Source organism: Mus caroli, chromosome 2 (genome assembly GCF_900094665.2).
Source record: "Mus caroli chromosome 2, CAROLI_EIJ_v1.1, whole genome shotgun sequence".
Classification (NCBI taxonomy): Eukaryota; Metazoa; Chordata; class Mammalia; order Rodentia; family Muridae; genus Mus; species Mus caroli.
In genome coordinates, this window is record NC_034571.1 from 6,961,704 (window position 1) to 6,986,814 (window position 25,111).

The 25,111-nt window shown below is 43.9% G+C and overlaps 1 protein-coding gene across 9 annotated transcripts in view; it reads left to right on the forward strand.

The window, feature by feature from the left end:
- Sfmbt2 (Scm like with four mbt domains 2) overlaps positions 1–25,111 on the forward strand; it is a 211,532-nt gene that overhangs the window by 58,443 nt on the left and 127,978 nt on the right. For 8 of the 9 annotated variants that reach the window (XM_029469511.1, XM_029469521.1, XM_029469517.1 and 5 more), the window contains 3 exons: positions 7,441–7,529; positions 9,366–9,612; positions 15,217–15,314. In XM_029469511.1, coding sequence (XP_029325371.1) covers positions 7,441–7,529; positions 9,366–9,612; positions 15,217–15,314 — 434 coding nt within the window. Of the gene's footprint in view, positions 1–7,440; positions 9,613–15,216; positions 15,315–25,111 lie in introns of those variants that run through there. The other variant, XM_021182773.2, reaches the window with a different exon arrangement.

Consider the following 25,111-nt stretch of genomic DNA (forward strand, 5'->3'; position numbering starts at 1 on the left):
TCTCCCTTTCCCTCTCTCTCTATCTCTCCCTCTCTCTTTCTGGGTGTGGGTATATGTATGGGTGCATGGTCCTTTGGGTGCACATGTATGTGTGCACGTGGAGGCCAGAGTCAAGCTTGGATGTTATTCTTTAGGATGCCTTTTCTTTGTGTTGGAGACAAGGTTTCCAAGCCTGGTGCTCCCTGACTCAGCTAGGCTGGCTGCCAGGCAAGTTCCTAGACAGACTCACCTGCCTCTCTTTCCTGGGTTTTAAGACTTGAAGTGCATGCTGCTTTGCTCGGCTTTTTCACGTGAGTTCTGGAGATGAAACTCAGAGCCTCCTACTTCCAGGGCAAACGTTTTAAAGACTAGACTGTCTTCTCTGCTGCAGTCTGTATTATTCATGTTCAGCCTAAGGGGGAGTCGGGGGAGGGGACTGTCACTGTCCCTGTTTGCAGAAGAATATGGGAGCGTCATCAACTCTCTGGCAAGGTTTTTCCTTTCTGTCTCTTGAAATTAAGGTATAGAGTATAGCCACCTGGTCAGCAATTAACATCGCAGTGTTAGGGTTTTATGATTGACTCTATCTTCAGGTTTTATAACTTCCTATCTGGGAAGAATCACTAATACCACTCTAATATACAGACACCTTTTCTGAAGGCTGCCACAGCTGCCAAAGAAGCAATCATTAAGGGGAGGCTGGGTGGCCCAGCGCAGTTCCCCGTGGCTAATCTGATGGCTTTTGGTGAGTGTTTCTAGACGGATGTAGACCTGAAGCCCCAGAGATGACCGAACAGGAGGTTCTCTCTGGCGCGTTGCCTAGACTGCGGGAGCTTAGGGAAAACTTTTAGATGCTCCCCATTCAGCGTTTTTTTACTAACCTTTCACACTGGGCTCAAGCATCTCTGTACGACTCTGCTGTCCTGATCTGTCTCTGGTAAACAGGTAGAAGGTGCTGGCTCAGGCTCCCCAAGTCAGCAGTCAGTTGCCCTGGTGGGGGTGGGGGAGGGAGAGTGGACTGTTGCAGCGGCCCTGCCTCAGTCTCTCAGAGCCAGGCTTACATCATTACGCATGCACTGCTGTCTGCTCATGGCTTGAAGATGGTCCGATTTTGTAAGTAATCTTAAAAAAAAATCATTCTGGACAAGGAAAATGAAAAGACTTTTTTTTTTAAACTATTGATTTCTGCAGTGGAAGGAAATAATTTGAGTGAGCTACAAATGATCTTCGCAGGCATCACTGTGCCAGCCCCTTTCTTGGACTGTCCTCTCGCCGTAGCATGGGAATAAATCCAGTTTTTAAAAGAGGCATTAAAAAGTGCTGTGACAAGTGTAGTTACAGCAGATAGATTTAGCTCGTGTATTTTATCTGCATAATCTGATTGTAATTTATATGTCTTCAGCCCAGATAAGGCAAAGCCATTTCTTATTACCAAATTCTTCTCTTTGTCAACATGATGTGAGCTGGATATTGACTTTAACTGAAGGCTGGTGATTAATCATAGCAGCTTGCGGGAAGATCATTTATTGCTTTGTGTAGCTGAGTGACTGCTGGTGGAGCTGAGAGTCAATCACGATAAACCCAAGCGGGTTAGTTGTTCTTGGCTGACAATGGATGACGTGATGGATTTATTAGCCATATTCTCGATTAAAGATCTCTCTAGGTTCTTAGCCAGGCAGACAGCAAAGAGGAAAATAACAAGCCACCATCAAGGGAAGAATCTGCTTGTTTGCAAAGTGGAGATGAGCCAAATGCCTGTCACAGGAGAGGATGAATTAGGGTGATAGGACCACTGTTCCTACTCAAGTTCAAACATGGCAGTGGTGTTCATGGTCATCTGGGCACTGGCTAGACCAGGAAGAAAAAGTCATCATATGAAGTTATACAGGTGCTATGAGAACTTATTTCTAATTTATTGTTAAACATTATCGCCCTGACAAAGTCTGTCCCTCCAGCTGAGCGTCTCACTTGTTCACATACCTTGGCTGTATTTTCCCTTTGTAGAATGTGGCTATTTCTAGGAACTGTATAGCTACTTAATGCTAACTAAGGAAAAGAAGATTCTAGGGGCCAGTGACCTGGCTCAGTGGGCAAAGCACTAGCCATAGAAGCCAGAACAACCTGAGTTATAGCCCTGGTACCCACACATAGGTAGAAGGAGAGAACCAACTGTATAAAGTTGACCTCTGATGTCAACATGTGGACTGTGACACCTGCTCACCAATACATGTCTGATATATACACAATAATACTAGTAAATAAAACAGGATAAAAAATAGAACATGCAAGGGAAGATTTACACAGAGAAGAAAGAAGCCCAGCAGACATTACCCAAATCAAATGGCAGTGAGTCTAGGGGTTATCTTGTCTGTTTGTCAATTCACTCTTGACTCCTCTTTTTTTATTGAAAATTGAAGTGTCTACTAGTTTATTGAAATGCCTAGAGCTCTACACAGTATGTTAGTCAATAGCCTACTGCCTCTTTTGTTGCTTGGGGAGTCTAGGACAGTGACAGTGTTCTCTGGAGTCAGCAGTGCATGTGTATGGGCACAGTCAGTTGCACAAGATGGGCAAGTGTTGGAAGCGTCTACTTGTGCTTGTGAGTGCTCAGCTCCTGAGATTTCTCCAGTCTTTGCATCTTCTTGCACCTTGTCCATTCTGGCCTACGATGTGTCCTGGTTGGAGAGGCATTTCTTTTGTGTGTGTAAGTGGTGTATGTGTGTATATACGTATACAGATGTATATACAGGTGCAAGAGCACATGTGGGTGCTAGGGATAAGTGGAATTGATGTCTGTTATTGACTTCACTTGCTCTTCGCCATCTTGTGTTTTGAGACAGGGTCTCTCCCTGAATCTGAAGCTCATGGTTTCTCCTTCTTGCTCTCCTCCACTTTGGGATTACAGATGGGTGTCTCTGTTCCAGGCTTTCTACATGAGTTCTGTAACTCGAAAACAGGCCTTCTTGCTTGTGTGGCAAACGTTTCCTGACTGAGCTCCCTTCGCTCACCCTGGAGAGGCATTTCTAAGGCTTTAATAAAGTTGTGCTATTCGGCTGGAGAGTAGCTGGGCTGTTATGTTAATATATATGTTTGAAGCTATTTCCAAGTGCTCTGTCTGAACCATTGGTTTCCACTTGGGGAAGATTTGCCACCTAGTTACCTTTCACATTTTCTGGGAACAAGTTATGTTGTCACATCAGGGGGAGGTATTCCTGGCATTAATGAGAGAGTCTCAGGATACTGCAAAGTGTACGCAGCGCACACAACAGCTTCTGGCCAAGGATCATCTGGCCTCACATAGCAGTAGTGTTAGCTTGAGACACTGGCCTTAGCTATAGCCATCTCCAGATTTGGTTGCTAAGAGCTTATGATTCCTGGACAAGTGGATATTAGGTTGTACTTAGAGACAATGTCTAGATGGGGACCTATTGCACTCTTTTATTTTAGTTTTGGTCTTTTAAAGCTCCAATTGCCCCATCTTCCCTTGGCTGAAGAAATACTAGTTGCAAAGTGATTGGGACTCATTCATCTGGCGTGAATGTTTTCTTCCAAAGAAGCTGACAAATTGCTGCTTCTGCGGCTGACTCGAGAGTTTTTGTTTGTTAACTGCGAATCTCACCTGGCTGGTCTTAGTGTTAATGTGAAGAAAAGCATCAGTTAATATCTGTTACATTTTATTGCTGAAAACTACTTGTTAGTGGAAAAGCTTCCTCCCCACCCCCTCCCCCCACCCACCAAACATAATTTGGTCTGTAATTGATAGAAGAAAGCCCAGGGAACTTGTCCAGGCTCTCATGACAGCTGGTCTTCCCTAGTGGTTCACATGTGTTAGTGCACATGAATTCTGCTTATATGATCAAGCAGGCAGAACTTATAGTTAGCGTTAAACATGACTTTGTGGCAGCAGCTGAGCGGTGTATTCCTTTGCACGTTTTAGGCCTTTCGAGAGTCTTTCCCTGTCGTACTTCCTGACCCACTATTGCCAAACTTTTGCTTTGTTTTAAGGGTCGTAGAGGACAGGACCTTAAGGATTTTCTCATTTGAAATTTCCTGTTTACTTATTGAGAGGGAAAAAAGTAGAGATAGAATCCGGGGCTAAGGATGTAGTTCCGTGGGTAGAGTTCTTTTCTATGTAGACTATAGGAAGCCTTGGGTTCTACACTGAGCACTGCATAAGCTTGGGATGAGAACACACACAGGGAACAGGGGACAGGGGATGGTAGCAGGAGAGTCAGAAGTCAAAGGCAGTTCTTGGCTGCATAAGGAAGGCAAAGTTAGCCTGGGCTATATCAGCCTGTTTCAAAAGATAAAATAAAATAAAATAGGCATCTGAGACCCTCAATAATGGGGCCCTGAGGAGTGAGAGCTTTCTTAGGAATCTCATGCTGAGAAAGGATGAAGCCTAATGCCAACTAAGAGGAGGTGCTTGTCTCTACACACACACACACACACACACACACACACACACACACACACATGAATATATGCACACACATACATACTAGTATGGGCACACGCATGCACACAGGCACACCACACATTCTCTGAACGCACCCATACAGCCTAACACTCAAGTTTATAAGCGTATGAACTCTGTGAAGCTTGTCACGGATAGCCAGTTAATAACATTTACTTTAGACTAGGATATAATAACCTGGTCAAACAGGCTTTGGAGACTGAGTGTTTGGGATTAAAGAATTGGCCTGGCTGTTAGATGTTTGGTTAGGCAGCGTCCTGTACTAGCTCAAGAGTTGAAGAACCCGAGGTGGGTGCTAGAATCATGTGCAAAGAGTGTGCCTCAGTTCCCATGCATCTCTAGGGGTGCTCAGGGCACGAGAGAAGATCAGCATGGTTAGGGTTGAGACCGCCCACCCCTCTGGCAGAGGCTGCGCACGCAGATTGTACCGCTTCCTTTTTCCAGGAAGACACTAGGAAGAAAAAGACCATTACTGTTTCTGGGGGATACTGGGTCTTTCCAGGTTGTGCAGAATTCTAATTGTTCTAGATAAAAAAGAATCTGCCCCTCACTGTTTAAAGGAAAATAGGTTCATTGTGAGCAATGGGCTCTGTCAATCAACTTCCGTCTCAATTTATCCTAAATGATTTCCCCAGGACACTTGAGTTTGTTCTAGAATGCATCCAAATAAGAAATTGCTTAATGCATGTGCAGTTGAGGGAGATTTGTAAATGCGTTGCACTTAATTGTATTTTGATGGACGCAGCTGTTTGTTCGATTGCCTTCTCATTCTGCATGTGCTTGCATGTGTTTAGGACGAGTGTGCTCATACCTGTGGCAGCCAGAGGACGGCCCGTGTTGTTCTTCAGGATCCACGGCCACCAGTGGTGGCGTTTGTTAGGGCAGACTTGTCATTTGTTTGAGACTTTAGAGCGTTGAAGGCTAGTGACTGAAATAGTTCTCTTAAAATGCACACAATTTCTGAGAACTGTCTCACCGCTGTTTTTAAGTGCAGGTGGTTAGTGTATCTCTGCAGGCTACAGATCTGTCTTTTGTTCGCTTTCCGGGAGACACCAGGTCCCTTCCTAGTGTTCCATGGTAAGGGACAGTCAGAAGATCCCAGTACCCCAGGCATTACCAGAGGCAAATTTCAGCACTATCTCCCCTGCTACCCCCTTCTCTAGTGCTCAGGACAATTTAAATTCCACAGTTGTTTGTATCTTCACGATATGCTCGAATACTTGAGAATTTTACCGTAAATGATAACTTGGACTACGTGTTTATCAGCAATAGCCGTGAAGAGGAAAATGAATGGTTTTCTCTTGTATGTAGACAAAAATTCTGTGAAGCGCGGGGCCCCTTATTACTTTATTTGTCTTGTGATATGTATGCTGCAAAATCCATATTTTCCAAAGACACTTCTATATGTTGTCCCAATCTTGCCATTTTTAAGTAGATAGGTGCTCTCCTGATGTTCTGCCTGCCTAGGACAGCTTTATCTATTTATAAACAATTGGAGGGACTGAGGGCTTGGAGGCTTGCAGCTGATTGTCTTTTCTTCTGTAAGCGCAAGAGGTAGTTAAGAACAGCCTCAACTCTGGAGAGGAAAAACCGAGGAAAGGGGAGGTCTTTGTGTACAAAGCAAAGGCAAGCGCAAGTGCCAGTTAATTTACTGCCTGTGTCTTTACCTTCGTCTGCAGGCTCATGCTGTAGTCGACAGGGGAGGTAGCTTAGTGGCTGAGCATTTCTAAGGCTCTGAGTTTAAGCCTTCATCACTGTGAGAAAAAAAAAAAGAACCAAATTATTTTTAAAAGAACTGCTCTAGCATTGAAAAAAAGTGATATGATAGTTTTCTACCGAATGCAACAGAACTCATGAAGGTAGTTTTCCCTCCACATATTAATATATGTACTTCCATATGTAAAAATAGGTGTGCAAAGGCAGTTAGGACAAAGGAGGTTGTTGGAACCCCTGGAACTGGAGCTCACTTCTGCACTGCGGTCTGGGTGCTGGGAGCCTACCTGTGGTCCTCAGGAAGAGTAGCAACCCCCTCCCAGCGCCAGAGGGCGAGGCTAGCACTTGGCCCCACCCACACCTGCTTCCCCTCCCCTCCCCTCCCCTCCCCTCCCCTCCCNCTGACTTGTGTCAATGTGGTGGAGACTTGCAGTTTCTGTTGGATTGTGCCACCTCTACTGATTTGTGTTTGGTGTTTACAATTAGAATATACTCCAGGCGTCGTGACAACAGAGTTCCGTCCCCCGTCCCCCCGCCCCCCCACCACCACCACCCAGCAGTACTTTCTGCCTTTTACAGATGACTTCTCCAATGGCCTCCTTTTGTTTTTGTCACAGCGCTGTGTTCCTTGTTTTCCAGTCTACGCTTTTGTGCCTCGACGCAAAAGCACCTGTTTTTTTTCTATTTTACAATCTTTGTTTTCACTCAGACGTCTGTAGTCTTGTACGATTGCTCTCACGCAGGGACCTCCAGTGTATGAAGTGTCAGTGCTGGTGTTCTCAGCTGTCCAGCGAACACCATTTTTCAGTGATGTATGCTCGCCCTGCTTTCCCCACCCCTTCTTCAAGCCGTGCTGTCACCCTCATTACCATACACTGTTTCTTCTTTCTTGAGCCCCACCCCCTTTCCTCCTTCTCTTTAAGCCTGTTATGTAGTTCTTGACTTAGTTGTGCTTTCCCACTGAGCAATGTCGCTCTGATGTTTTCTTTACAGATTTTCCAAACTGCTGCCATGTCTTCATTGTTGTTTGAGACAGGTGTCAAAGCAGTTTCAGGCCCTCAGTCAGGGCCATAGACTCTCCCTCTCCAGATGCCCAGGCGCATGGTGGGTAGGAAGCCTGTATTTGATAACAGGTCTGTGGCTGTAACTTCATTACTCCTCACTTAATCATCAGGTGTGAAATTCAGAAAAAAAAAAATACTGAAGTAGCATCAATGTACAGAAGTCTGGGATGATTTGAGGTGTTTGTTTTTTCTCTCTTCTCTCACAAGCGATCAAAGAGAAGTACACAGACTGGACAGACTTCCTCATCCGTGAATTGACTGGTTCTCGGACAGCCCCTGCAAACCTTCTGGAAGGTGTATGTATTGCTATTATTCATCTATTATAGCCCTGAAGCAGCCCGGTCCTCTGCTGTCTAGTGGCACCTTCGCGTATATCCTTCTGCGGATACATGTGGACACAGATGTTTTTATTCTCACAGCATAACTTCCTGTTTATTAACTGAATTCCATAGGTAATGGATTTGAGTGCGATCGACTGATGTTTTCCTGTATTATAGCCAATAATTGGGAAGTTTTCTCTGTTTGAGTTCATTTTAAAACAATGTACCAGAATGTCTTCCCATCACCCTCAGGCCTCAGCCTGCAGGATAACTTGGGTGGCAGGAGAGGAGTAAGCATGCTCCTGTGCTTAGCGTACTCTCCAGGAGCCCGTTAATCATTAGCACCATTCATTGCTCATCTCCAGTGCGTAGTAACTCCACGATCTCTCACATATGTGCTACCCAAGACCATTGATTAGCAATCTCCATAAAATAAGAGGAGGGACCACTGACTGTATTAAAGTGTGGCTCAGGCAGATTTTAGGCCTAGGAACAGCAGAGTTTAACATCAAGTCTTGCTGGTTTGTCTGAAAATGTGATAATGAAACATTAATAATTCTAATATGTACTTGACCAGGAAGACAGGCAATATGTCGTATGTAATTATTAAATTACCAACTCTGTCCTAAGGGTACACTGGAAAGGGGAATCCTAAATGAATGACTGGGGATAAGACGCGGATTTTCATTACTGTTACTAATGGTGGTGTTGTTGCGGATAAGATACAGATTTTCATTATTGTTACTGTTATTGTTATTATTATAATTAACCTTCATTTTCTTCCTTGGCAATGGTATTAATACTTATGACAGCTGCTATGTGCTATGGCGTACACAAATGTTTTATGTTGATTTTTCCTGATATGCTTATCTTAATGGCTGTTTTCAACCACTGGGTTAAAAGACGGCTATAGTGAGAGTTGCCTTACCATGTTAACTGTCAAACACGCTTCCCTAAGTAGCCAGCTAGAGAGACACTCTTCATATGCCAAGAAAAGTTTACTCAGAAAGGGCAGTAATTAATTAACGGTTTTCCAAACCAATGCCCAAGTTAAGCAGCAGAAAAACTTAATAAAGCCAAATGTGAAAAAGAAAAAAATAATGCCTGCTCTTATAATCCCAGCACTGGGGAAGCAGAGGCAGGCAGACGCCTGGCATTCACTGGCTAGCCAGCCTTTCTTAATCCTGAGTCCCAGGCTAGAGAGAGACCCCATCCCTCTCAAAAAATGGTAAACAATGACTCAGGAGCAGCATTTAAGATTGCCCTCCGGCCTCCACACTTGCACAGATGTGTCTCAGATGTGTCACCTGCACGTACATCTGCATGCATTCAGTTAATCTGTATATGACAGTGCTCTGGCTGCTGTTAGATGTAAGGTGACCTCTTAAGAAGTCGTGGTATAAATTTACAGTCCTATATTAGATACACCTGTCAATTTGAAAAGAAAAATAGACATTTTGTTATCAGTTGTTCTTGCTCTGGTGCATCTGAGAATAATTTTGCTAAAAACATGTGCTAATTTCTAATAAATGCAGTTTTACTTGGGAAGGTTAATTTGTTTGATTAAAACAATGGCATAAACTGTTGCTTTCTATTCGCTTGTGATTTTTACTGTTGGAAATGGTGTTGGTTTATGGATGTGTGTGGAAGAGGAAGGGGTTGCGGGTGGCGGCTGTGCAGGGGATATCAGGATGTTTGGGAACCGCTTGGATGATGGCGTGGGAAAAATGATTATCTTCTGCTGTCATCTGTTTCCATGGGAACCTTAAAAAATCAAGTTTAAAATACGGAGTTTTGCTTCTGTTTGAACAGCCTCTGCGAGGGAAAGGCCCTATAGACCTCATTACAGTTGATTCCTTAATAGAGCTGCAGGACTCCCAGAATCCCTTTCAGTACTGGATAGTTAGTGTGATTGAGAATGTCGGAGGAAGATTACGCCTTCGCTATGTGGGACTGGAGCACACCGAATCCTATGACCGGTGGTTATTTTACTTGGATTACAGACTTCGACCAATTGGTTGGTGTCAAGAAAATAAATACAGAATGGATCCACCTTCAGGTGAGAGGCGGCATTTTTTCCTCTGTGATGTGCTTGTGATAAAGATGTCAAACTCCTGTGGGTGTGTCTCGGGACACACCTGCTCATGTGTCTTTTACATGCCAGTTATGTGGAACCTAAGTGTGTCAGTGTCAGAGTCTTTAGGGTAGAAAATAAGATCCAAGATAGGGATCAGAAGCATTCTCAAAGGAGAACTCGATGTTGATGACAACATCAGTCAACTCAACCAGCAGGTCAGATTCCGATGGTGTCAATGGCTCAGAAATGAAAGGAAGGGGTGGTCAGCTGGGATTTCGAATAGTCTCCCCATCCCTTAGGGACCGTGGTCTTGGAAGCATATTCCACAATCTCTGTTTGCATGCCCATCTTTCTGACCGCCTGTTTTCTGTTCACTCGTCGGCCCCTTCTTCTGTCCATATCCATCTGTCTACCCATGTATGCAGCTATGCAGTGTGCAGCAATGTATCCATTTGTGCAATCTGTCTTCTATCATACATCCCTCTTCTGTCTTCCTTTCTCCTTCCTCTGTGTCAGTTCATCTGTACCCACTGTCTACCCACATTCATCTCATTCCCCACACTCCCACGTAACACTTGTTCACTTAATACCCTCCCACTTCACACTTACACGCAGACACTCGCTCTCTATCCATCTATAGCCATTCAGTTGCCCAGATTCATCCTTAACACCGTGCATCCGCCTGCCGCCTTCTCATCCACTTACTCACACAACTATGTACCACCCATTCACATGTATGTTGTATGTATGTATGTATCACCTATGTATCTATGTGTCTGTCTGTCTGTCTATCATCTGTTTTACATCCATCCATCGATCAAAATTTCATATCACTTGCTCATCATTATATAGTAAAGGAAACAGAAATAAAAGAGTTAATCTGTTCTTTTCCCCTGCCAAGCAAGTTATCAATTGTAGGTAGCTTCAGGGGTACTGCCAAATGGCTTTGCATAGGCCTAATGGGATAGAACAGTGTGTTCTGCCCTCTGATAGATCTAACTAGTCAAAAAAAAAATATAAACCTTCCATTTATAGGATAACCATTTGTAAATATTCATTATATTCTATGAGATTGTACATTTACATCTGCTATGTTGTTAATTTTGATTCAAAAAATGTGGTGCCTTTTGGCGCAGGTCTCTTTCTACAGCCATTGAAGTTGCTATTGTGACTGTGTAAGCGACTTTTCCACGTCCCCCAGCTCGTAGGGATCAGCCTGTGTGTTGCTATTGGAATCCCCAGGTCCTAGGCCCCACATATCTCATTGCCTCTGTTGACCTCTTACTATTACCTACCTTTGGGTGAAAAACCTCAGAACAAAAATGTCACCTTGTTCATGCGTTTAAGCATGCCAAGGAAGAAATATTTCCTCCTGCCAGATTTGTATTTTGTGGTCAGCCTTATAGGTATATTTAGAGTGAGTAATTAGTTCTCAGCCTCGTTCAAATTGCTCCTCTGTTGGTTGCCAGTGTGAGTCTTGTGGGCTCCAAAGTGAGAAGTTCTGCTTACCTTACCTGTCACTGTCACTGTCACTCAGGGGCTTTGGCTGTGGAACATTGCCTGGTGCTGGACTCCATGTATTTGCATCCGTGTTAAAAACCTGACAGGCGCGTGGATGTATAACTTATTTTTTGTTTTTTTTTGTTTTTTGTTTTGTTTTTGAGACAGGGTTTCTCTGTATAGCCCTGGCTGTCCTGGAACTCACTTTGTAGACCAGGCTGGCCTCGAACTTAGAAATCCACCTGCCTCTGCCTCCCGAGTGCTGGGATTAAAGGCGTGCACAACTTGGTATTTTATAATAGCCGTATTGTTGCTGCCCACATAAGAAGCAGCCGAGAAATCCTTTTATACCTTAAGTGTTTGGTGTAGTAACAAACAAAGGTCCTGTCCCTGCTGTGAGAAAAGATGGAGCTTAGGTTTGCCTGGGGATTCATAGCCTGGCAGGAGAAAGTTACTTGTGGAGAAAGGTGATTGTGTAAATCTCAGCCCAGTGCCTAATTGCTTTATAAATTCTACAAGGAACTTATCCGTGCCAATGCAAGGATTTATAGTAAAGCAAGGAATTTCCAGTCGCTTCTTATGCTCTTTGATCTTCTTTTTTTTCTCCTTCCTATGAAACCTCCAATGCTTGAATGGAAAAAAAATCTCCCTTTAAGAAATATTTGCTTTTGAGTGTTCCTCAGCTTCAAGATGCCTATATCTATCTTTACAAAACACGAATAAATTGTGCTATCTGTCCTTATGTCTCTGGACATAATGTTGACTTCACAGAAGACTTTATGAGTTTGTCTAAAGACAGGAAAAGTGATTTGTTGAGAGTTCATTTCCCCAACTGTTAAAGTGTTGGCATGGATGCTTGTATAGGGGAGAGAGAAAGCAAAAGGCACAATGTCACTCATTTACCGTAGTTACAAGATGAGAACTGGACTCTGTTACCTCATTCAGTGAAACAGTTCCCCCTGAGAAAAGAGGCAATTATTACCGCAAATTTTCACTTGGGAACGGAACCCGATATGTTAAGATTTGTGTAAATTAATTTCAAATCCCAGGGTACCTTGTGCCACTTACATGACAACACCATTTTCTGAGCTGAAATGACATTGTGAATAAAATTTCAGAGAGTATAGAAAGTATTAGGCTGATTCTCTTATTCCCCGACATTACTAAACCAATACAAAATTACCCAGCATTAGGATCCGAGGGAGAAGAGTGGAGTTGCAGAGGTGAGAGGCATTGTGGGAAATTCCATAGCCTGTGTGATGGTGAGGGGAGGGGGGGGCCTGTGGGAGGTGAGATTCCCTTTCCCATGCATCTCACTAATGCATCCCCACTGTTGTAAACAATCCCCACTCTCAAACTTTTACCTTTTAAAGGACATTTCCTTCCTTGAACAGAGAGAATAGAAACAGGTAACAGAAGTGGCTGAGACGTTGGGCACTCTAGGAGATGTACTGGGTTTTATACTGACCATGTCTGAGGATCTAGCCTTGTGGGACATTCCATGTCTGGCTGGTCTCTTGTACCTGAGAGCAAGTGAAGGCACCCCACCCTGCAGTGTGGGAGCACTTTTGCCATTGTGCTGAGCATGTTGGATGCAGCAAATGATTGACATCCAGTTTAAACTATGTCCAGAGTACTGTGGCCAGCTTTCGCTTTTTCAGGAAGTTCATGAAGTCAGGGCTAGGTTGAGTAACCCCACTTGCTTTTTTGTCTGTGGTTGTTTAGAAGACATGATAGGTGTTTGGAACTTACAGAAGCCAAGGGGAAAAATTCTGTCCTTTTCTCTGCAGTCTCTTTTTTTCTGACCTCTCCCATGTTAATTTCTTTTAAAAAGAAATCTACCCTTTCAAAAATTAGACAAAACAAACCAAAAATAAAAAAAAACTAGATTGATCCTGGAATCAGGTAATTTCTGAATAGAACTGAAATGCTTCTTGCTTAAACTGTTTCTGTTTTCTAAAGACTTGGGTTGCTTAAACAGTTGACATTCATTTTATCATGATTCTACAGTGTGGAAAGCTGAAACAAGAGTGCGTGGCCACCTGTCTGGGGGTTTGGTGAGGGCTCCTTTCTTGGCTCCCACGTGGCCACCATCTAGCTGGCTCTAGAGTTCATTAGAGCACGCACGGTAATTTCCCTTAATGGGCCATCCCAGCAGGTCCCTCTTAATCCTCATCACCACCAGATGTCACACTGGAGATTCGAGGTTATATAGGCATTCAGGAGAACACAGATTTAGTTCATAACATTTCCTCAGATTTCTTATCTCTTAATAAATAACCAGTGCTCCATCTTTCCTCGCTGGTCATCTTTTCGGTGGACCTGGTAGTGAAGGAGGAAAATGATTCATTGGGATGGGTAGACACATGGAAGTGGGACCAACCATTTATTTATTTGTTTATTTATGGTGATATGGCTGCTTTCTGCAACACTCTCTACCAGAGCTTGCCAAACTTTTGCATAAAGGGAGGTCTCCTCACTTCCCTGCAGGCTCCTGGTTACAGATGGGTGAGAACTATCTCTTTAATTGTTTATGACTTCCCACGACCTGTAAATGGAGTCAGATGAACAGTTTTAAATTCCCTGCAGTGCAGGCCACTTTGAGAACAAATTTTATGTCCTTTTAATGGAGCTGTTTATTGTCCATAAATTCGCTGGTGTACCCAGGGTGTCTCTGTCTCCTAAAACACACACAGGGGACATTGTTCTCTGTGTATTGCACCTTGGAGGTGTTCAGTCGTCACAGGTGGTAGAGACGCCTGCCCCAACTGGGTTTAGTTTTGCAGAAAAGAGAGTGCTTTGCCATGGGATTAGATGCCACTTTTCTCATTGCTGTGACGAAATACTCAACAAAAGCAACTCGAGGAAGGAAGTGTTTTCATGACTGTCTAGCACGAAGGAAAGGGGACTGTAGCTGCGGAAAATCACGTATTTTTGGCTCATAAAAAAGGCCAGATTAGGGAAAAAGTATGCTAGAGATAGAAAGCACTAGGTGAAATGCTAGAAAAACTATCAGACAAATAGAAGCTACTATATCTGAACCACCCTCTGTACAGCAGCAGGAGACAGTGTGTCGGTAACTTGACTAAGTCTGGGAAGACCTTTCACCAACTATGATTATACTCCCCCCCCAAAAAAACCCTAAATAAACTGCTAGCGTAAAGGAGCTTCAAGCTCAAGGTGAGGTTAGAAGCCGCAAGGATCTGAATATATGTCTTCTTGCTCAAAAGCAGGCATGTAAGAAATTAAAAATATAGCCCAAAGGTTTAATGTTGCCTTTTAAGTGTACTTAAATTCATATTCATATTCTAACAGTCTGTCTGAGGCAGCCAGGGTTGATTTAGGGATGATGATATAAACACATCTACTTCCAGCAAGAGCCTCCACAAATCCCATTTTGATCAGGTCTTAAATCTGTTGTGATCAGGCCATAAAATTCCACTACAGTTTCGGCAACACGTGAAAACCACTCAACTTTCCTTCTTCTTCTTTTAATTTTGCATGCAGACTGTATAACCTTTGTGTGTAAATCTTCCCTCTTCCCCAGTGCCTAGGGGGAAATATGGTCGACATGTGGTAGGAACATTTCAAGTATAAATATAAATTTTTGTTTGTATATTTTAATTTCGGTTTTAATAATTTTTCTGACCATTGTTTTTTTAGCATATGTGAGCTTAGAGACTTAGTGGGAAATGTGTTATAATAACTGTAGGTGCCGGATAAGAGCTATTAAGAGGTTAGACATTTATCAGAGAGTGAGTTCTCCATCAGTGGGCAGACGTTGTTAGGTGATACATAGAACTGTGGCTGTAGATGATGGAAAGTCTTGCTAATGTGATTAATGCCATTAAATTACGCACAGAAGGCCAATAGAATGCATACAAATGTCCCCCGTGGAAGAGCCCTGTTAAGTATTCTCCATTTCTGACAGCAGCTCTTTAATTTCAGAGAATCCCTGTAGCAGGTGGCTGCTTACGGGGCAGTGTGAGTGGCTGACCCTGCCAAGAACTGTGGGAAGGTAAAATCTAAAGAAGCAACTGACAGAGCTCCAGTCCCTAACTTCTTTGTGGCTTGCCCTTGATACAGAGCTTTATTATCTGAAGTTGCCTTTCGAGTGGAAATGTGCTCTGGAAAAAGCCCTAGTTCTTGCTGCTGAGTCTCCTCTTCCGATGGAAGTATTTAAGGTGAGTGATGAATACGATCAATTTCTCTTTCCCTTCCTCTCTCTTCACCTTTTTCAAATGTAACCCAATCCTTTGAAGAGTTGTTGCAATGTCATTGGGAAATGCTCTTGCCAGGCCTGTGCATGAGGCCCTGAGTTTGAATCCCCAGCACCCATGCAAAAGCTGAATGTGTAATTGTGATACTCTTAGAGTGGGATGGAACGAGGCAGAGACTGGAGAATTTCAGGAAACTGGTGGGCCAGCTGACCTGGCAGGCGGCACTGTGAGCAACAGACATTGTCTAGGCTGACACCTGAAGATGTCTTCTTGTTTGCATAGGCGAACTCTGGCATCAATGTGTCTGCATGCACACACATGGGCACACATACACCCACATTTAGTACACACATACATATTCTGCACACATATGTCACACCCACAAATTTGAGAGAAGAAAAGGAAAACTACTGTCTAGTAAATTATGTACCGTAGTTAGGAGATTGTCTGCTTTTCCCATTTCCATTTTAAACTCTGAAAATTGTGTCTGCTCCCCATTACAATTTTAAAAATGATTTTCTGTAAATATTCATATTATAGGATGTTGGTTAAAAGATTTTTGTTTATTCTTCTCCGTGATGAAAATTCCATTTTTATCTTCGTCTTCCCTACTGAAGCAAGAACAGAAACTACATTGTCTAGTTTTACTCGTTTGTGTTTTTGCATTTTTGAAGGGATTGAAAACGGGGGCAGTGGTGACAGTGTATAGTGTGTAAAGCATTTGTGTCACCAGTGTGAGAACCTGAGTTTGAGTTTCTTAGGACCCATGGAAAAAGGGGGGACACGTGGCCCACACTTGTAATCTTAGCACTTGGGAGGTAGAGAGAAATAGAGGATTCTGTGGGCACACACACACACACACACACACACACACACACACACACACACACAGAGAGAGCGCTCACTCCAGCTCCAGCCTAGCCAGTGGCAAGGAGATAGGTATATTTTTTTAGACTCAGTTTTCTCAATCGCTGATGAGACTTTTTCTGAAGTGTTTGCTACATACCACGCTTCTGCCAGATCCTCCTACATCAACGACTGGAGTAGGAACTGTATTTCAACAGCAGTGGACTGCCAAACTCTTAACTCTTTTAAAATCACTCGGCCAGCTTGGGCATTGCCTTCTTGCTTATTCTGAGAGGCTAGGGAGAGGGTACTGGTCTTCCAGCGTGGGCTCTCACTGTCCGCACTTGGCGAGACCTTGCTGGCCTTTACTTTTCGCCAGCAGCTGGTGAAGAGTTCACACTGTTGACAGGGTTAACTCTGGGCCTGTCTGCTCCGTGTTGAGTTTGCTGAACTGGTTAAATCAGGTCCTTGTTCATCGGCTGTTTTCATTTTCCCCACACCTCGGTGGCTGCGGAGCGGGCTCATCTCTTACAACCAAAACAAGCAAAACTCCTCTGCACTGTAGTTAGACTTACTGTTTAGGACATAAACTTGAGGTGGGTTTTGGCAGACACCCTAGTTGATGGTTGTTGCTTTCAGAACTCTTTGTTGTTGAGGGTTTTATGCTAAACACTGCTGCCTCGTGTCTCTAAGGCCTGTCAAGTCTAGTATGGCGCTTGCCCTTGAAGTCTCGTGCAGTGACGAGCCTCCTTGGATTCCCAGGGTACCACGAAGCAGGTCTTTTATGTTCTTCTAATTCCCTGTGTACCAGTGTTATTCTTTCTGTCCAATTAGTACTCATCTTCCGATTGCAAATATAAATCTTCTAAAGAATTCTGTATCTGGCCTGGGTCCGAAGCCTTAACAAGGTTCCATGACCAGTTTCTGTGTCATCCCCTGTGCCACAATGATATGCAGTCATTTCTTGGTTCTGTGCCTAACGTGAAACTCCAGGAAGATAGGGGCTATATGTTTTGTGCATGGTTGGAAACAGAATTCCTACCACTTAATAACTATTTGTCAAATAAATTAACAGATTCTTGAATGGACCACATACATTTAACTCACTAGATTTAAAAATTCTGAGTTAATATATTTATAGATTAATTGAACATATAACTATACTTAGAATTGTGAACATTAAGACTTGAAAGGCAGAAACATTAATAATCTTGATCTGTTTTTAATTAAAAAGGAACTGATTCATTAAACATTTATTGAACAGCTACTCTCTGCGAAAGACCATTATGTCTTGTTGCCCTGATTCCAGGATTTAATTTAAGTTGGTCTACATTTTCTAAAATATAATCATCTTCTTTCCTCACTTTCAATTCATCCTATGAGAATTCAGACTATTTTTTGATACTTTACCATCTCAGAATTACCATCTTATTCAACATTTTGCTGTAACTAAGCATCACTCTAAGAGTTGGTAGTTAATACTACTTTGGGGTTAGCACAAGGCGGGGGTATGGATGGGGGTGGTAGGCACTTCACAGGGGTTAGCACAAGGCAGGAGTATGGATGGGGGTGGTAGGCACTTCACAGGGGTTAGCACNATGGATGGGGGTGGTAGGCACTTCACAGGGGTTAGCACAAGGCAGGAGTATGGATGGGGGTGGTAGGCACTTCACAGGGGTTAGCACAAGGCAGGGGTATGGATGGGGGTGGTAGGCACTTCACAGGGGTTAGCACAAGGCGGGGGTATGGATGGGGGTGGTAGGCACTTCACAGGAGTTAGCACAAGGCGGGGGTATGGATGGGGGTGGTAGGCACTTCACAATAAAAACTGGTTGCAATGAGTATTTGAATTCTTAACATGTGTGAGATACTTTCATAAATTGATTACACTTCACAGAAGAGAAAAGGACAAGCTAATCTTATTTGGATGAAGTCTGTATTTACTTTGTAATTTGTACGTCTTGGGAAGTTTGTTTCCTGAGGCTACTGTAACAAATTGCCATGGACTCAGTGAGTTCTAGACAGCGTAAGTCTTGACAACATAGTCTCTTACACTTCTGTAGGTTTAAATTAATTTAAATCAAGTTTAATTAGGTAACATAATTTAAATTAGGTTGTTCGTGGGTTTGGAATCCACCTGAAGAGAAATGTGCCCAGCCATCTGTCCATCTCTTGGAGCCACCTGTTAAGCCTGAAGTCCCTCGGTTTGTAGTGATGATAGTCTGCGTTTGCCTCTACATTCCCGTGTTCACATGACCTTAATAGTCTCTTTGTGTCTGTCTGTCCACATTTCCCTGTACTGATACTGACACTGGCCATTTGATTATCACTAATGCTAACTCCGAATGAGTGCAGCTTAATTACACGTGTGAAGATTCTGTTTGCACCTGAGTGTCCTGTTCCTGGGTTCTAGTAGATGGGAACCTGCTGGGGAGGAACGCTTCTACCCAATCCCACCTCTTGTCACACACAGTGATTGTATAAAAATAAGCTCTACTGTGTCCCTCTACTGAACACACACAGAGGTGATTATGATCAGAGGAATGGCAGGGACATGTGTGATGAGGGTCAGAGTGTCTTTGCTCTTCCTTCATATTTCTCTCTCTCAAATATATTTTTAAGAGTCCCTGCAGTATTCATTTGCACATCTCTGTAAGACTGACAGCCCCGCTCCCATACTTCCTTTTTTTGTAGTGTGTGTGATATATGTATGTATACATGTGCACATGGGTACATGTGTGCATATGTGTTCTAGTATGTTTTGAGGACAAAAGTCAACACTGGCTACCTTCCTCGGCTTCTTGACCCCTTATTTTTTGAGACAGTATTTATCACTAAACCTCAAACTCACTAATTTGGCCAGACTGGTCGACCAACAAGCTGAAGCCATCTTTCTATGTCTGCCTCCTACATGCTGGGATTGCAGGCATATGCTGCCAGGTCTGACTTTACACATGGCTGCTGGGGATCTCAAGTCCTCTTCCTTGCACAGCAAAACTTTTACCAACTGAGCCATCTCTCCAGCCCTGGCCAATTGTTACAGACATATGATAATGATGATACAAATCTATCCACATCTCTGCTCCCCCATTGTCATCAGTGTTTGTCAGGGAGCAGGACTCTACTTTTGTTTCTGTCATTGAGCAGTGACTCATCTGGGCTGCATGTCATTACAGAAAATTGCCAAAGTGTTCTGCCGTTATGAGACAGACGGACAGTCTTTCCAGGCTATTCTTTTTATTATTTTTACACTTTGGATAAAATAGGCATGTCGATGCCGTGGATCTCATTTCATGCAGCCAGCCCTGCTCTTTGGGTGATGTGTTCACGTGCTCTGTGTCTCCTCATGCAGTCAGTCACTTGCACGAGCTCTGTTTGCTCTCTGCCTGGAACATGAGCAGAAGCAACACACCAAAGAGGCTCACCATTAGGCTTTCTGCTCTTCCTCATCTGGATCTGAGGCAAAATACAGAAGCACTTTGAGGGATATTAGAAACTGTATTGTATTGGAAAATAACTAAGGATTTCTCCCTGACCACTTGCTTGAAGGAATTTCATTGTTTAAAAAAGATTTAGCACAACGGTCCCTATTCTGGTTGTAACTTATTCCTGACAAATGATAGAGGGGCTGGGACTGTCGATGCAGCTCAGTTAGGCAATGTTTGTCTAACATGTGTGGAACCCTGGATTTCATCTCCAGCACTGCATATAAATGATGTGGTAGCAAGTGCCTGCAGTCCCAGCCCTCTGGTGGGAGAGGCAGGAGAAGGATGCTAGAGTTGAATTGAAATGAAGAAAGCATCTCTGCTCCATAGAAACAGAAACCACATTCTAGGAAATCTTACCAATCATGCTGCTGAAATGTCAAGGGCTTAACTCCCGCTGAGAGAGCTCAGTCCTGCCTTCAGTGACTCACGTCTAGTCTAGTGTGTCATTTTTAAGTTTTAAAACCTCTCCTGTACTCCCTCTGCATATTAATTTGCACGCGCCCACACAACAATAACAAACCTAATTAACAGTAAGCCCTAAATAAGCAGCTTCGTGTGTGAGTGCGTGTGTGTGCGTGTGTGTGTGAGTGCGTGTGTGCTTGTGTGTGTGTGTGTGTGTGAGTGCGTGTGTGTGTGCGTGTGTGCGTGTGTGTGTGTGTGCGTGTGTGTCAGTCAGAGGTCAATGCTTTGTTTCTTAGTTGCTCTTCCCATTAGTTTTAGAGGCATGGTCTTGTATTGAACCTGGACCTCACCAATTCAGCTAGCCGAGGTGGCTAGGGAGCCCCAGGTCTCCATATGTCCCTGCCTTGCCAGGGCATGGATTTCAATGACATTGAGGCTTTGTCAAGTTTTTTTTGTTTTTTGTTTTTTATTTTGTTTTTGGTAGCCTTTGAGGGTTAGAACTCAGGTCCTCATGTTTCCCACACCAGCGCTTTCCCCATTCAGCCACCTCCCTCATCCTCCTGCCTCCTATCTGTTTGGGAAGTTTGACCTTCATTGCCTTCATTCTTGAATCTGGCCAATTCCTCATCAGAATCTGTGGCTCTCACAGAGGTTAGGATAATGGGTTTTGAATTTATCAGGGCTCCTAGTACATCAAAGCTGGGAGTTTGGGACATGGCTCAATTGGTAGAATGCTTGCCTAACATGCACAAAGCCCTGAGTTCGATTCCCATCACCACTCTATGTGTGTGATGTGACGTGCCCGTAATCTCAGCTAATTTGAGTGGAGCATGGAGGCTCTAGACCAGACTTGGTTAGCACAGCAGGGTCAAAGCCAGCCTAGGACGTGTGGAAAACCTGTCTGAAAACAATGTATGATGGGTCTGAGCGCATCGATTTAACAATGGAGCTGTCTTTTGAGAAAGGCATTTTCCAGTGGTCTTGACATTGTGAGAGCAGCCCAGAATGTTCTTCTACTAAGCCAGATGGTGGAGGTCGCGTGACACAGCCTTTTTGTGCAGAATGTGTGGTAAACAGGAGTGCATGGGTTGCTTCTCATGTAACACAAGTTTTACAGTACCCCGTTTTCAATCAATAGAAGGCTGTGCTCGAAAATAGCAATGAAATATGGGAGAGCAAGCATATAAACCCACAACACAGTCTTTTATTCCATTGGCAGGTATTCTATGCTCTGTATTATGATATGCCCCATATTTCTTTATGACCAGAACCACAATCCAGTTGTTTACATGGGGTCTCCACCCTATGACATCACACTGCCTAAAGTGTTTGCTGGCAGTAGAACCGTTTCAGGACCATGATTAGGATCATTGAGGGGCATTGTCCTGCTGGTGGTCCATCACGAGACAGTGTGATGTAAGATTTCTAGCCTGTTGGTGTCCTTGCACGGCTCACTTCCTTTCGTCTTTGACACATATCGCTGTTGAGCAGATTCAACAGTGTACCTCGGTAACTGTGGGAGTTAAATGCAATTTTACCTTTGCAGTCTGTAACTAAAGAGTTGCAATAGCAGCTAATCTAGTTTGGTATGCTGGCACATGGCGCCGTTAGCCTTCTGAATTTGTTCCGTTTCATAAACAGAGCGAAGGGGTTTCTGGATGAGGACCGGTTAGGGCCATTTGTTTTCCTATAGAAAGATTCCATGCACACCTTACCTTTACTGAGAGTTTGTTCCTGCTGCTGGGCTCGAGAGGGCTCCCTTGGTAAAGACTTCCCCCTGCCATTTGAAAGAGCTGCGGAAAGCTGGCACAGGCTTGTGATTCCCAGTCTTGGGGGGGGGGGCTTGTGGGCCCCTGGGGCTCACTGGTCAGGCAACAAAGCTCCAGGTCTATCCAAAAAACAAAAGCAAAAACAAAAACAACAAAAAAAAAAACCTGATTAAAAAGGAAGGCAGAAAACTGCCTAAAGAACTATAAGAACTATTCCAGAGATTTCCATCAGACCTGCATGCATATGCACATGTGTGGATGTGCATACCCACACCAGCACATACATGCGTGGCAGAATCTGTTCACGACATGCCAAAGATTCTGTACTCTATAATTTCTTTAAACCTTGTTTATTTGCCTGTTGGAGACTGGGTCTCACCATTACCCTGGGGCTGTCCTAGAACTTGTGCCCCTTGGCCTCATGCTACTGAGTGCTGAGATTGCAGACTTAGGCCAGTGTTGTGTTATTTCTTTTGTTTTGTAGCTTTATAGTCAAAGAGGGGGCAGGGAAGGGGGACACTGTGTTTCTGTGCAGCAAAGCTTATGGCATCTACTTTGTATATTTCATGTTCTTACACTCAGCTGTGAGAAAATGGATACACCTATGTTTTGCCTCAGGTGGGACTCTTATATTCCCCTGGAACTTAAGTCCTCTGTGTGGAAGTAGAATTTTGGCCATGTCACCGAGCAATACATATCTATAATACCCAGTTCTATCTCCTCCTCCTGATGTTTGACTGAGTGGTCTCTTTAACGAACAGGTGTATTTGACTGAAGCGCGCATCTGTCATCAGGCTGGCTGCCCTTTTGTGATTTGCTCAGTGCTGGTCACTGGTTGGTGTTGGTAACTGGCTTTCTCCTCTTGGGGTTTCTCCCCTATCCTGGATTGAAAGGCTCTGTGACATGAACATTTTCTGCCAGTCTCAACCTGCAAAGCTATTAAGTTGTCTTCATGCCTCTCCTTTCCTCCTCCAAGAAGTGGAAGTTAGAGGGGCTACAGCCTACTGTAACGTGCATGTTGTACAGGCACGAGTTTACATCCACAGAACCCACTTAGAAAACCAGGTGTAGCAGAATGATTCTGAGACCATGTGTGTGTGTGTGTTTGTGTGTGTGTGTCTGTGCATTGGAGACAGGCAGATCTCTCGAGTCTGCCCTCTGAGTTCCTCATCCCATACCTACAGTCCCATCTCCAAGAGGATATCCCTATACCCCACCCTCTCCCCATCCCCTGGGGTCTCAAATCTCTCGAGGGCTAGGTGCATCTTTTCTGATTGCTGTTTCTTGAACCCGAGTCCTGCTCAGAGTAATGGTGTGTTTGTGAGTATCCCCTTATGCCCACCAGCATCTTTTAACATTGCACACTAGATCTTCAGAAAGATGCCAGTAGGAGGGCAGGTGATAAGAGCTGTGAACTTACAGTGTAGACAGGCACAGAGACAAGATTTCCCTATCTTGAGGGAGCATCAAGTTGGTCAGTGGTACAAGAAATGGTCTGTGAGTCTCTTGGTACAGTAGGACTCTGGTGAGTTACTGTTGGTGGGGAAGGCAGAAGCATTAGAGAAGCAAGAGAGATTCTGAGAAGGTTTGTGAAAAGAGACAAGGGACCAGCTACCCTTCAGGTGTCTTGTTAAACATCTGACTTTGCTCTTCTCTTCCACACTGAAGGGCAATCTGGAGATGTTTGATTGTCACAGTGAGGTATCCTGGGCCTTTGGCATCTACTGGGCCAAAGATTTGGCAAAATATCCTACAGTCCACGGGACAGTTGTCTAGAAGGGATAAACTGGTCCCCAAAGTCAATAGCATCTAGTTTGAGATATGTCACCTAAGGAATGGATTTTTTTTTGTGACAAGGAGCAAGTGTGACCGGTGGGAGGGCCTTGGAAATGACTGACAGACGACTGGTACCTTACAGTTTACAGTCTCTTCACCATGACAAATGTCTGCTAGTGTAAGACCCCCTTTCGGGGACCCCCACTCTAGTCTCAGGAGTGAGAGAGCACCCAAAGAAACACGAGAATCCATCTTGTAATCACATGAGGCAGTTTAATGATGGAGCTCTGGACGACATGCATCCCACATAGGAGATAACGGATGTTGGCCATGAGGCTCGAAAGCTAGGGGTTTTTATGGGGTAAGGGCTTAGGGGTGTGGAATTCAGCATAGTGATACACTATTGGCTTATTCAAACATCAGCAGAAAAATTACATGTACGTGCAGGGTGTCAGAGTTCTGTGAGTTGTTGACTCATTTCAGATAGCCCTGTTATGTCCTCACATTCCTCTTTATCTTATGGTCAAGCTGTTTCCAGGAATGTTTTAACTACGGGGCATACCCGGGTTTGTTTTTCTTTTTTTCTCAGCCCCAGGCAGCTTCTAGGCTCACAAACAACCAGCAATTTCTGAGTACTTTATATGACTTACAGGTCTTGAAATTTCATCTTTCTTTCACTAGAGGCTGGATCCTTGGGGAGTTGTGACTTATAGTCAGGAAAGGGGTGTATAGACAGTCACCTGAGTGGGGCATTGCTCCTTGCTGACTCCTCCCTCCTTGAGAAGTGCTGCTGCTATTGGAAGATAGTTCGGAATTTGTCTCCTGTTTCCATGGCAACAGTGGCAACAGCTAAAGGGGTGCGTCTGGTTAATTGTGTCTTCCAAGGTGGCTAGGGTGGGTGTGAGGCTGATGGGGCAGCCTTTCCCAATCCTCGTCCCCTTGCAGCACCTTCTGCCCAGGTGTTACCTTGGGTGCGTTCTTGGAAGTGAGCTAAAGAATTAGGAGAAAGAAAATAGCAGAAACCAATGTTCAATTATGCATATATATATGGGATACCAGGAATATTTGTGTGTGTGTGCTTATGTGCATATGCAGAAGTGCATACACATGTGTATTTTATTATATTCGCCTGTGCATGTCATTGTGAAGGCCAGCAGTGGCATTGAATGTTAGTCTTCACTGCTCACCTTATTTTGTGAGAGAGGGCTGCTCACTGAACCCAGAAGTCATTTTCCAGGGAGCTCCTGGGATCCACTTGTTGCAGACTAACCACTGGGATTACAGATGCGTGCTGTATGCCTGGATTTTTACAAGGGTGTCAGGAGATTTGCACTCAGGTCTCCAATATTGCACTGGAAGCTGTTTATACACTGAGCTACCACCTCATTCCCTTGGTTTTTTTCCTTTTGGTGTTTTACAAAAGAGGAGATAACTTGCCAATGTTTTCATGGTGCCAGGTGTTAATCAGTGGAAGATATTT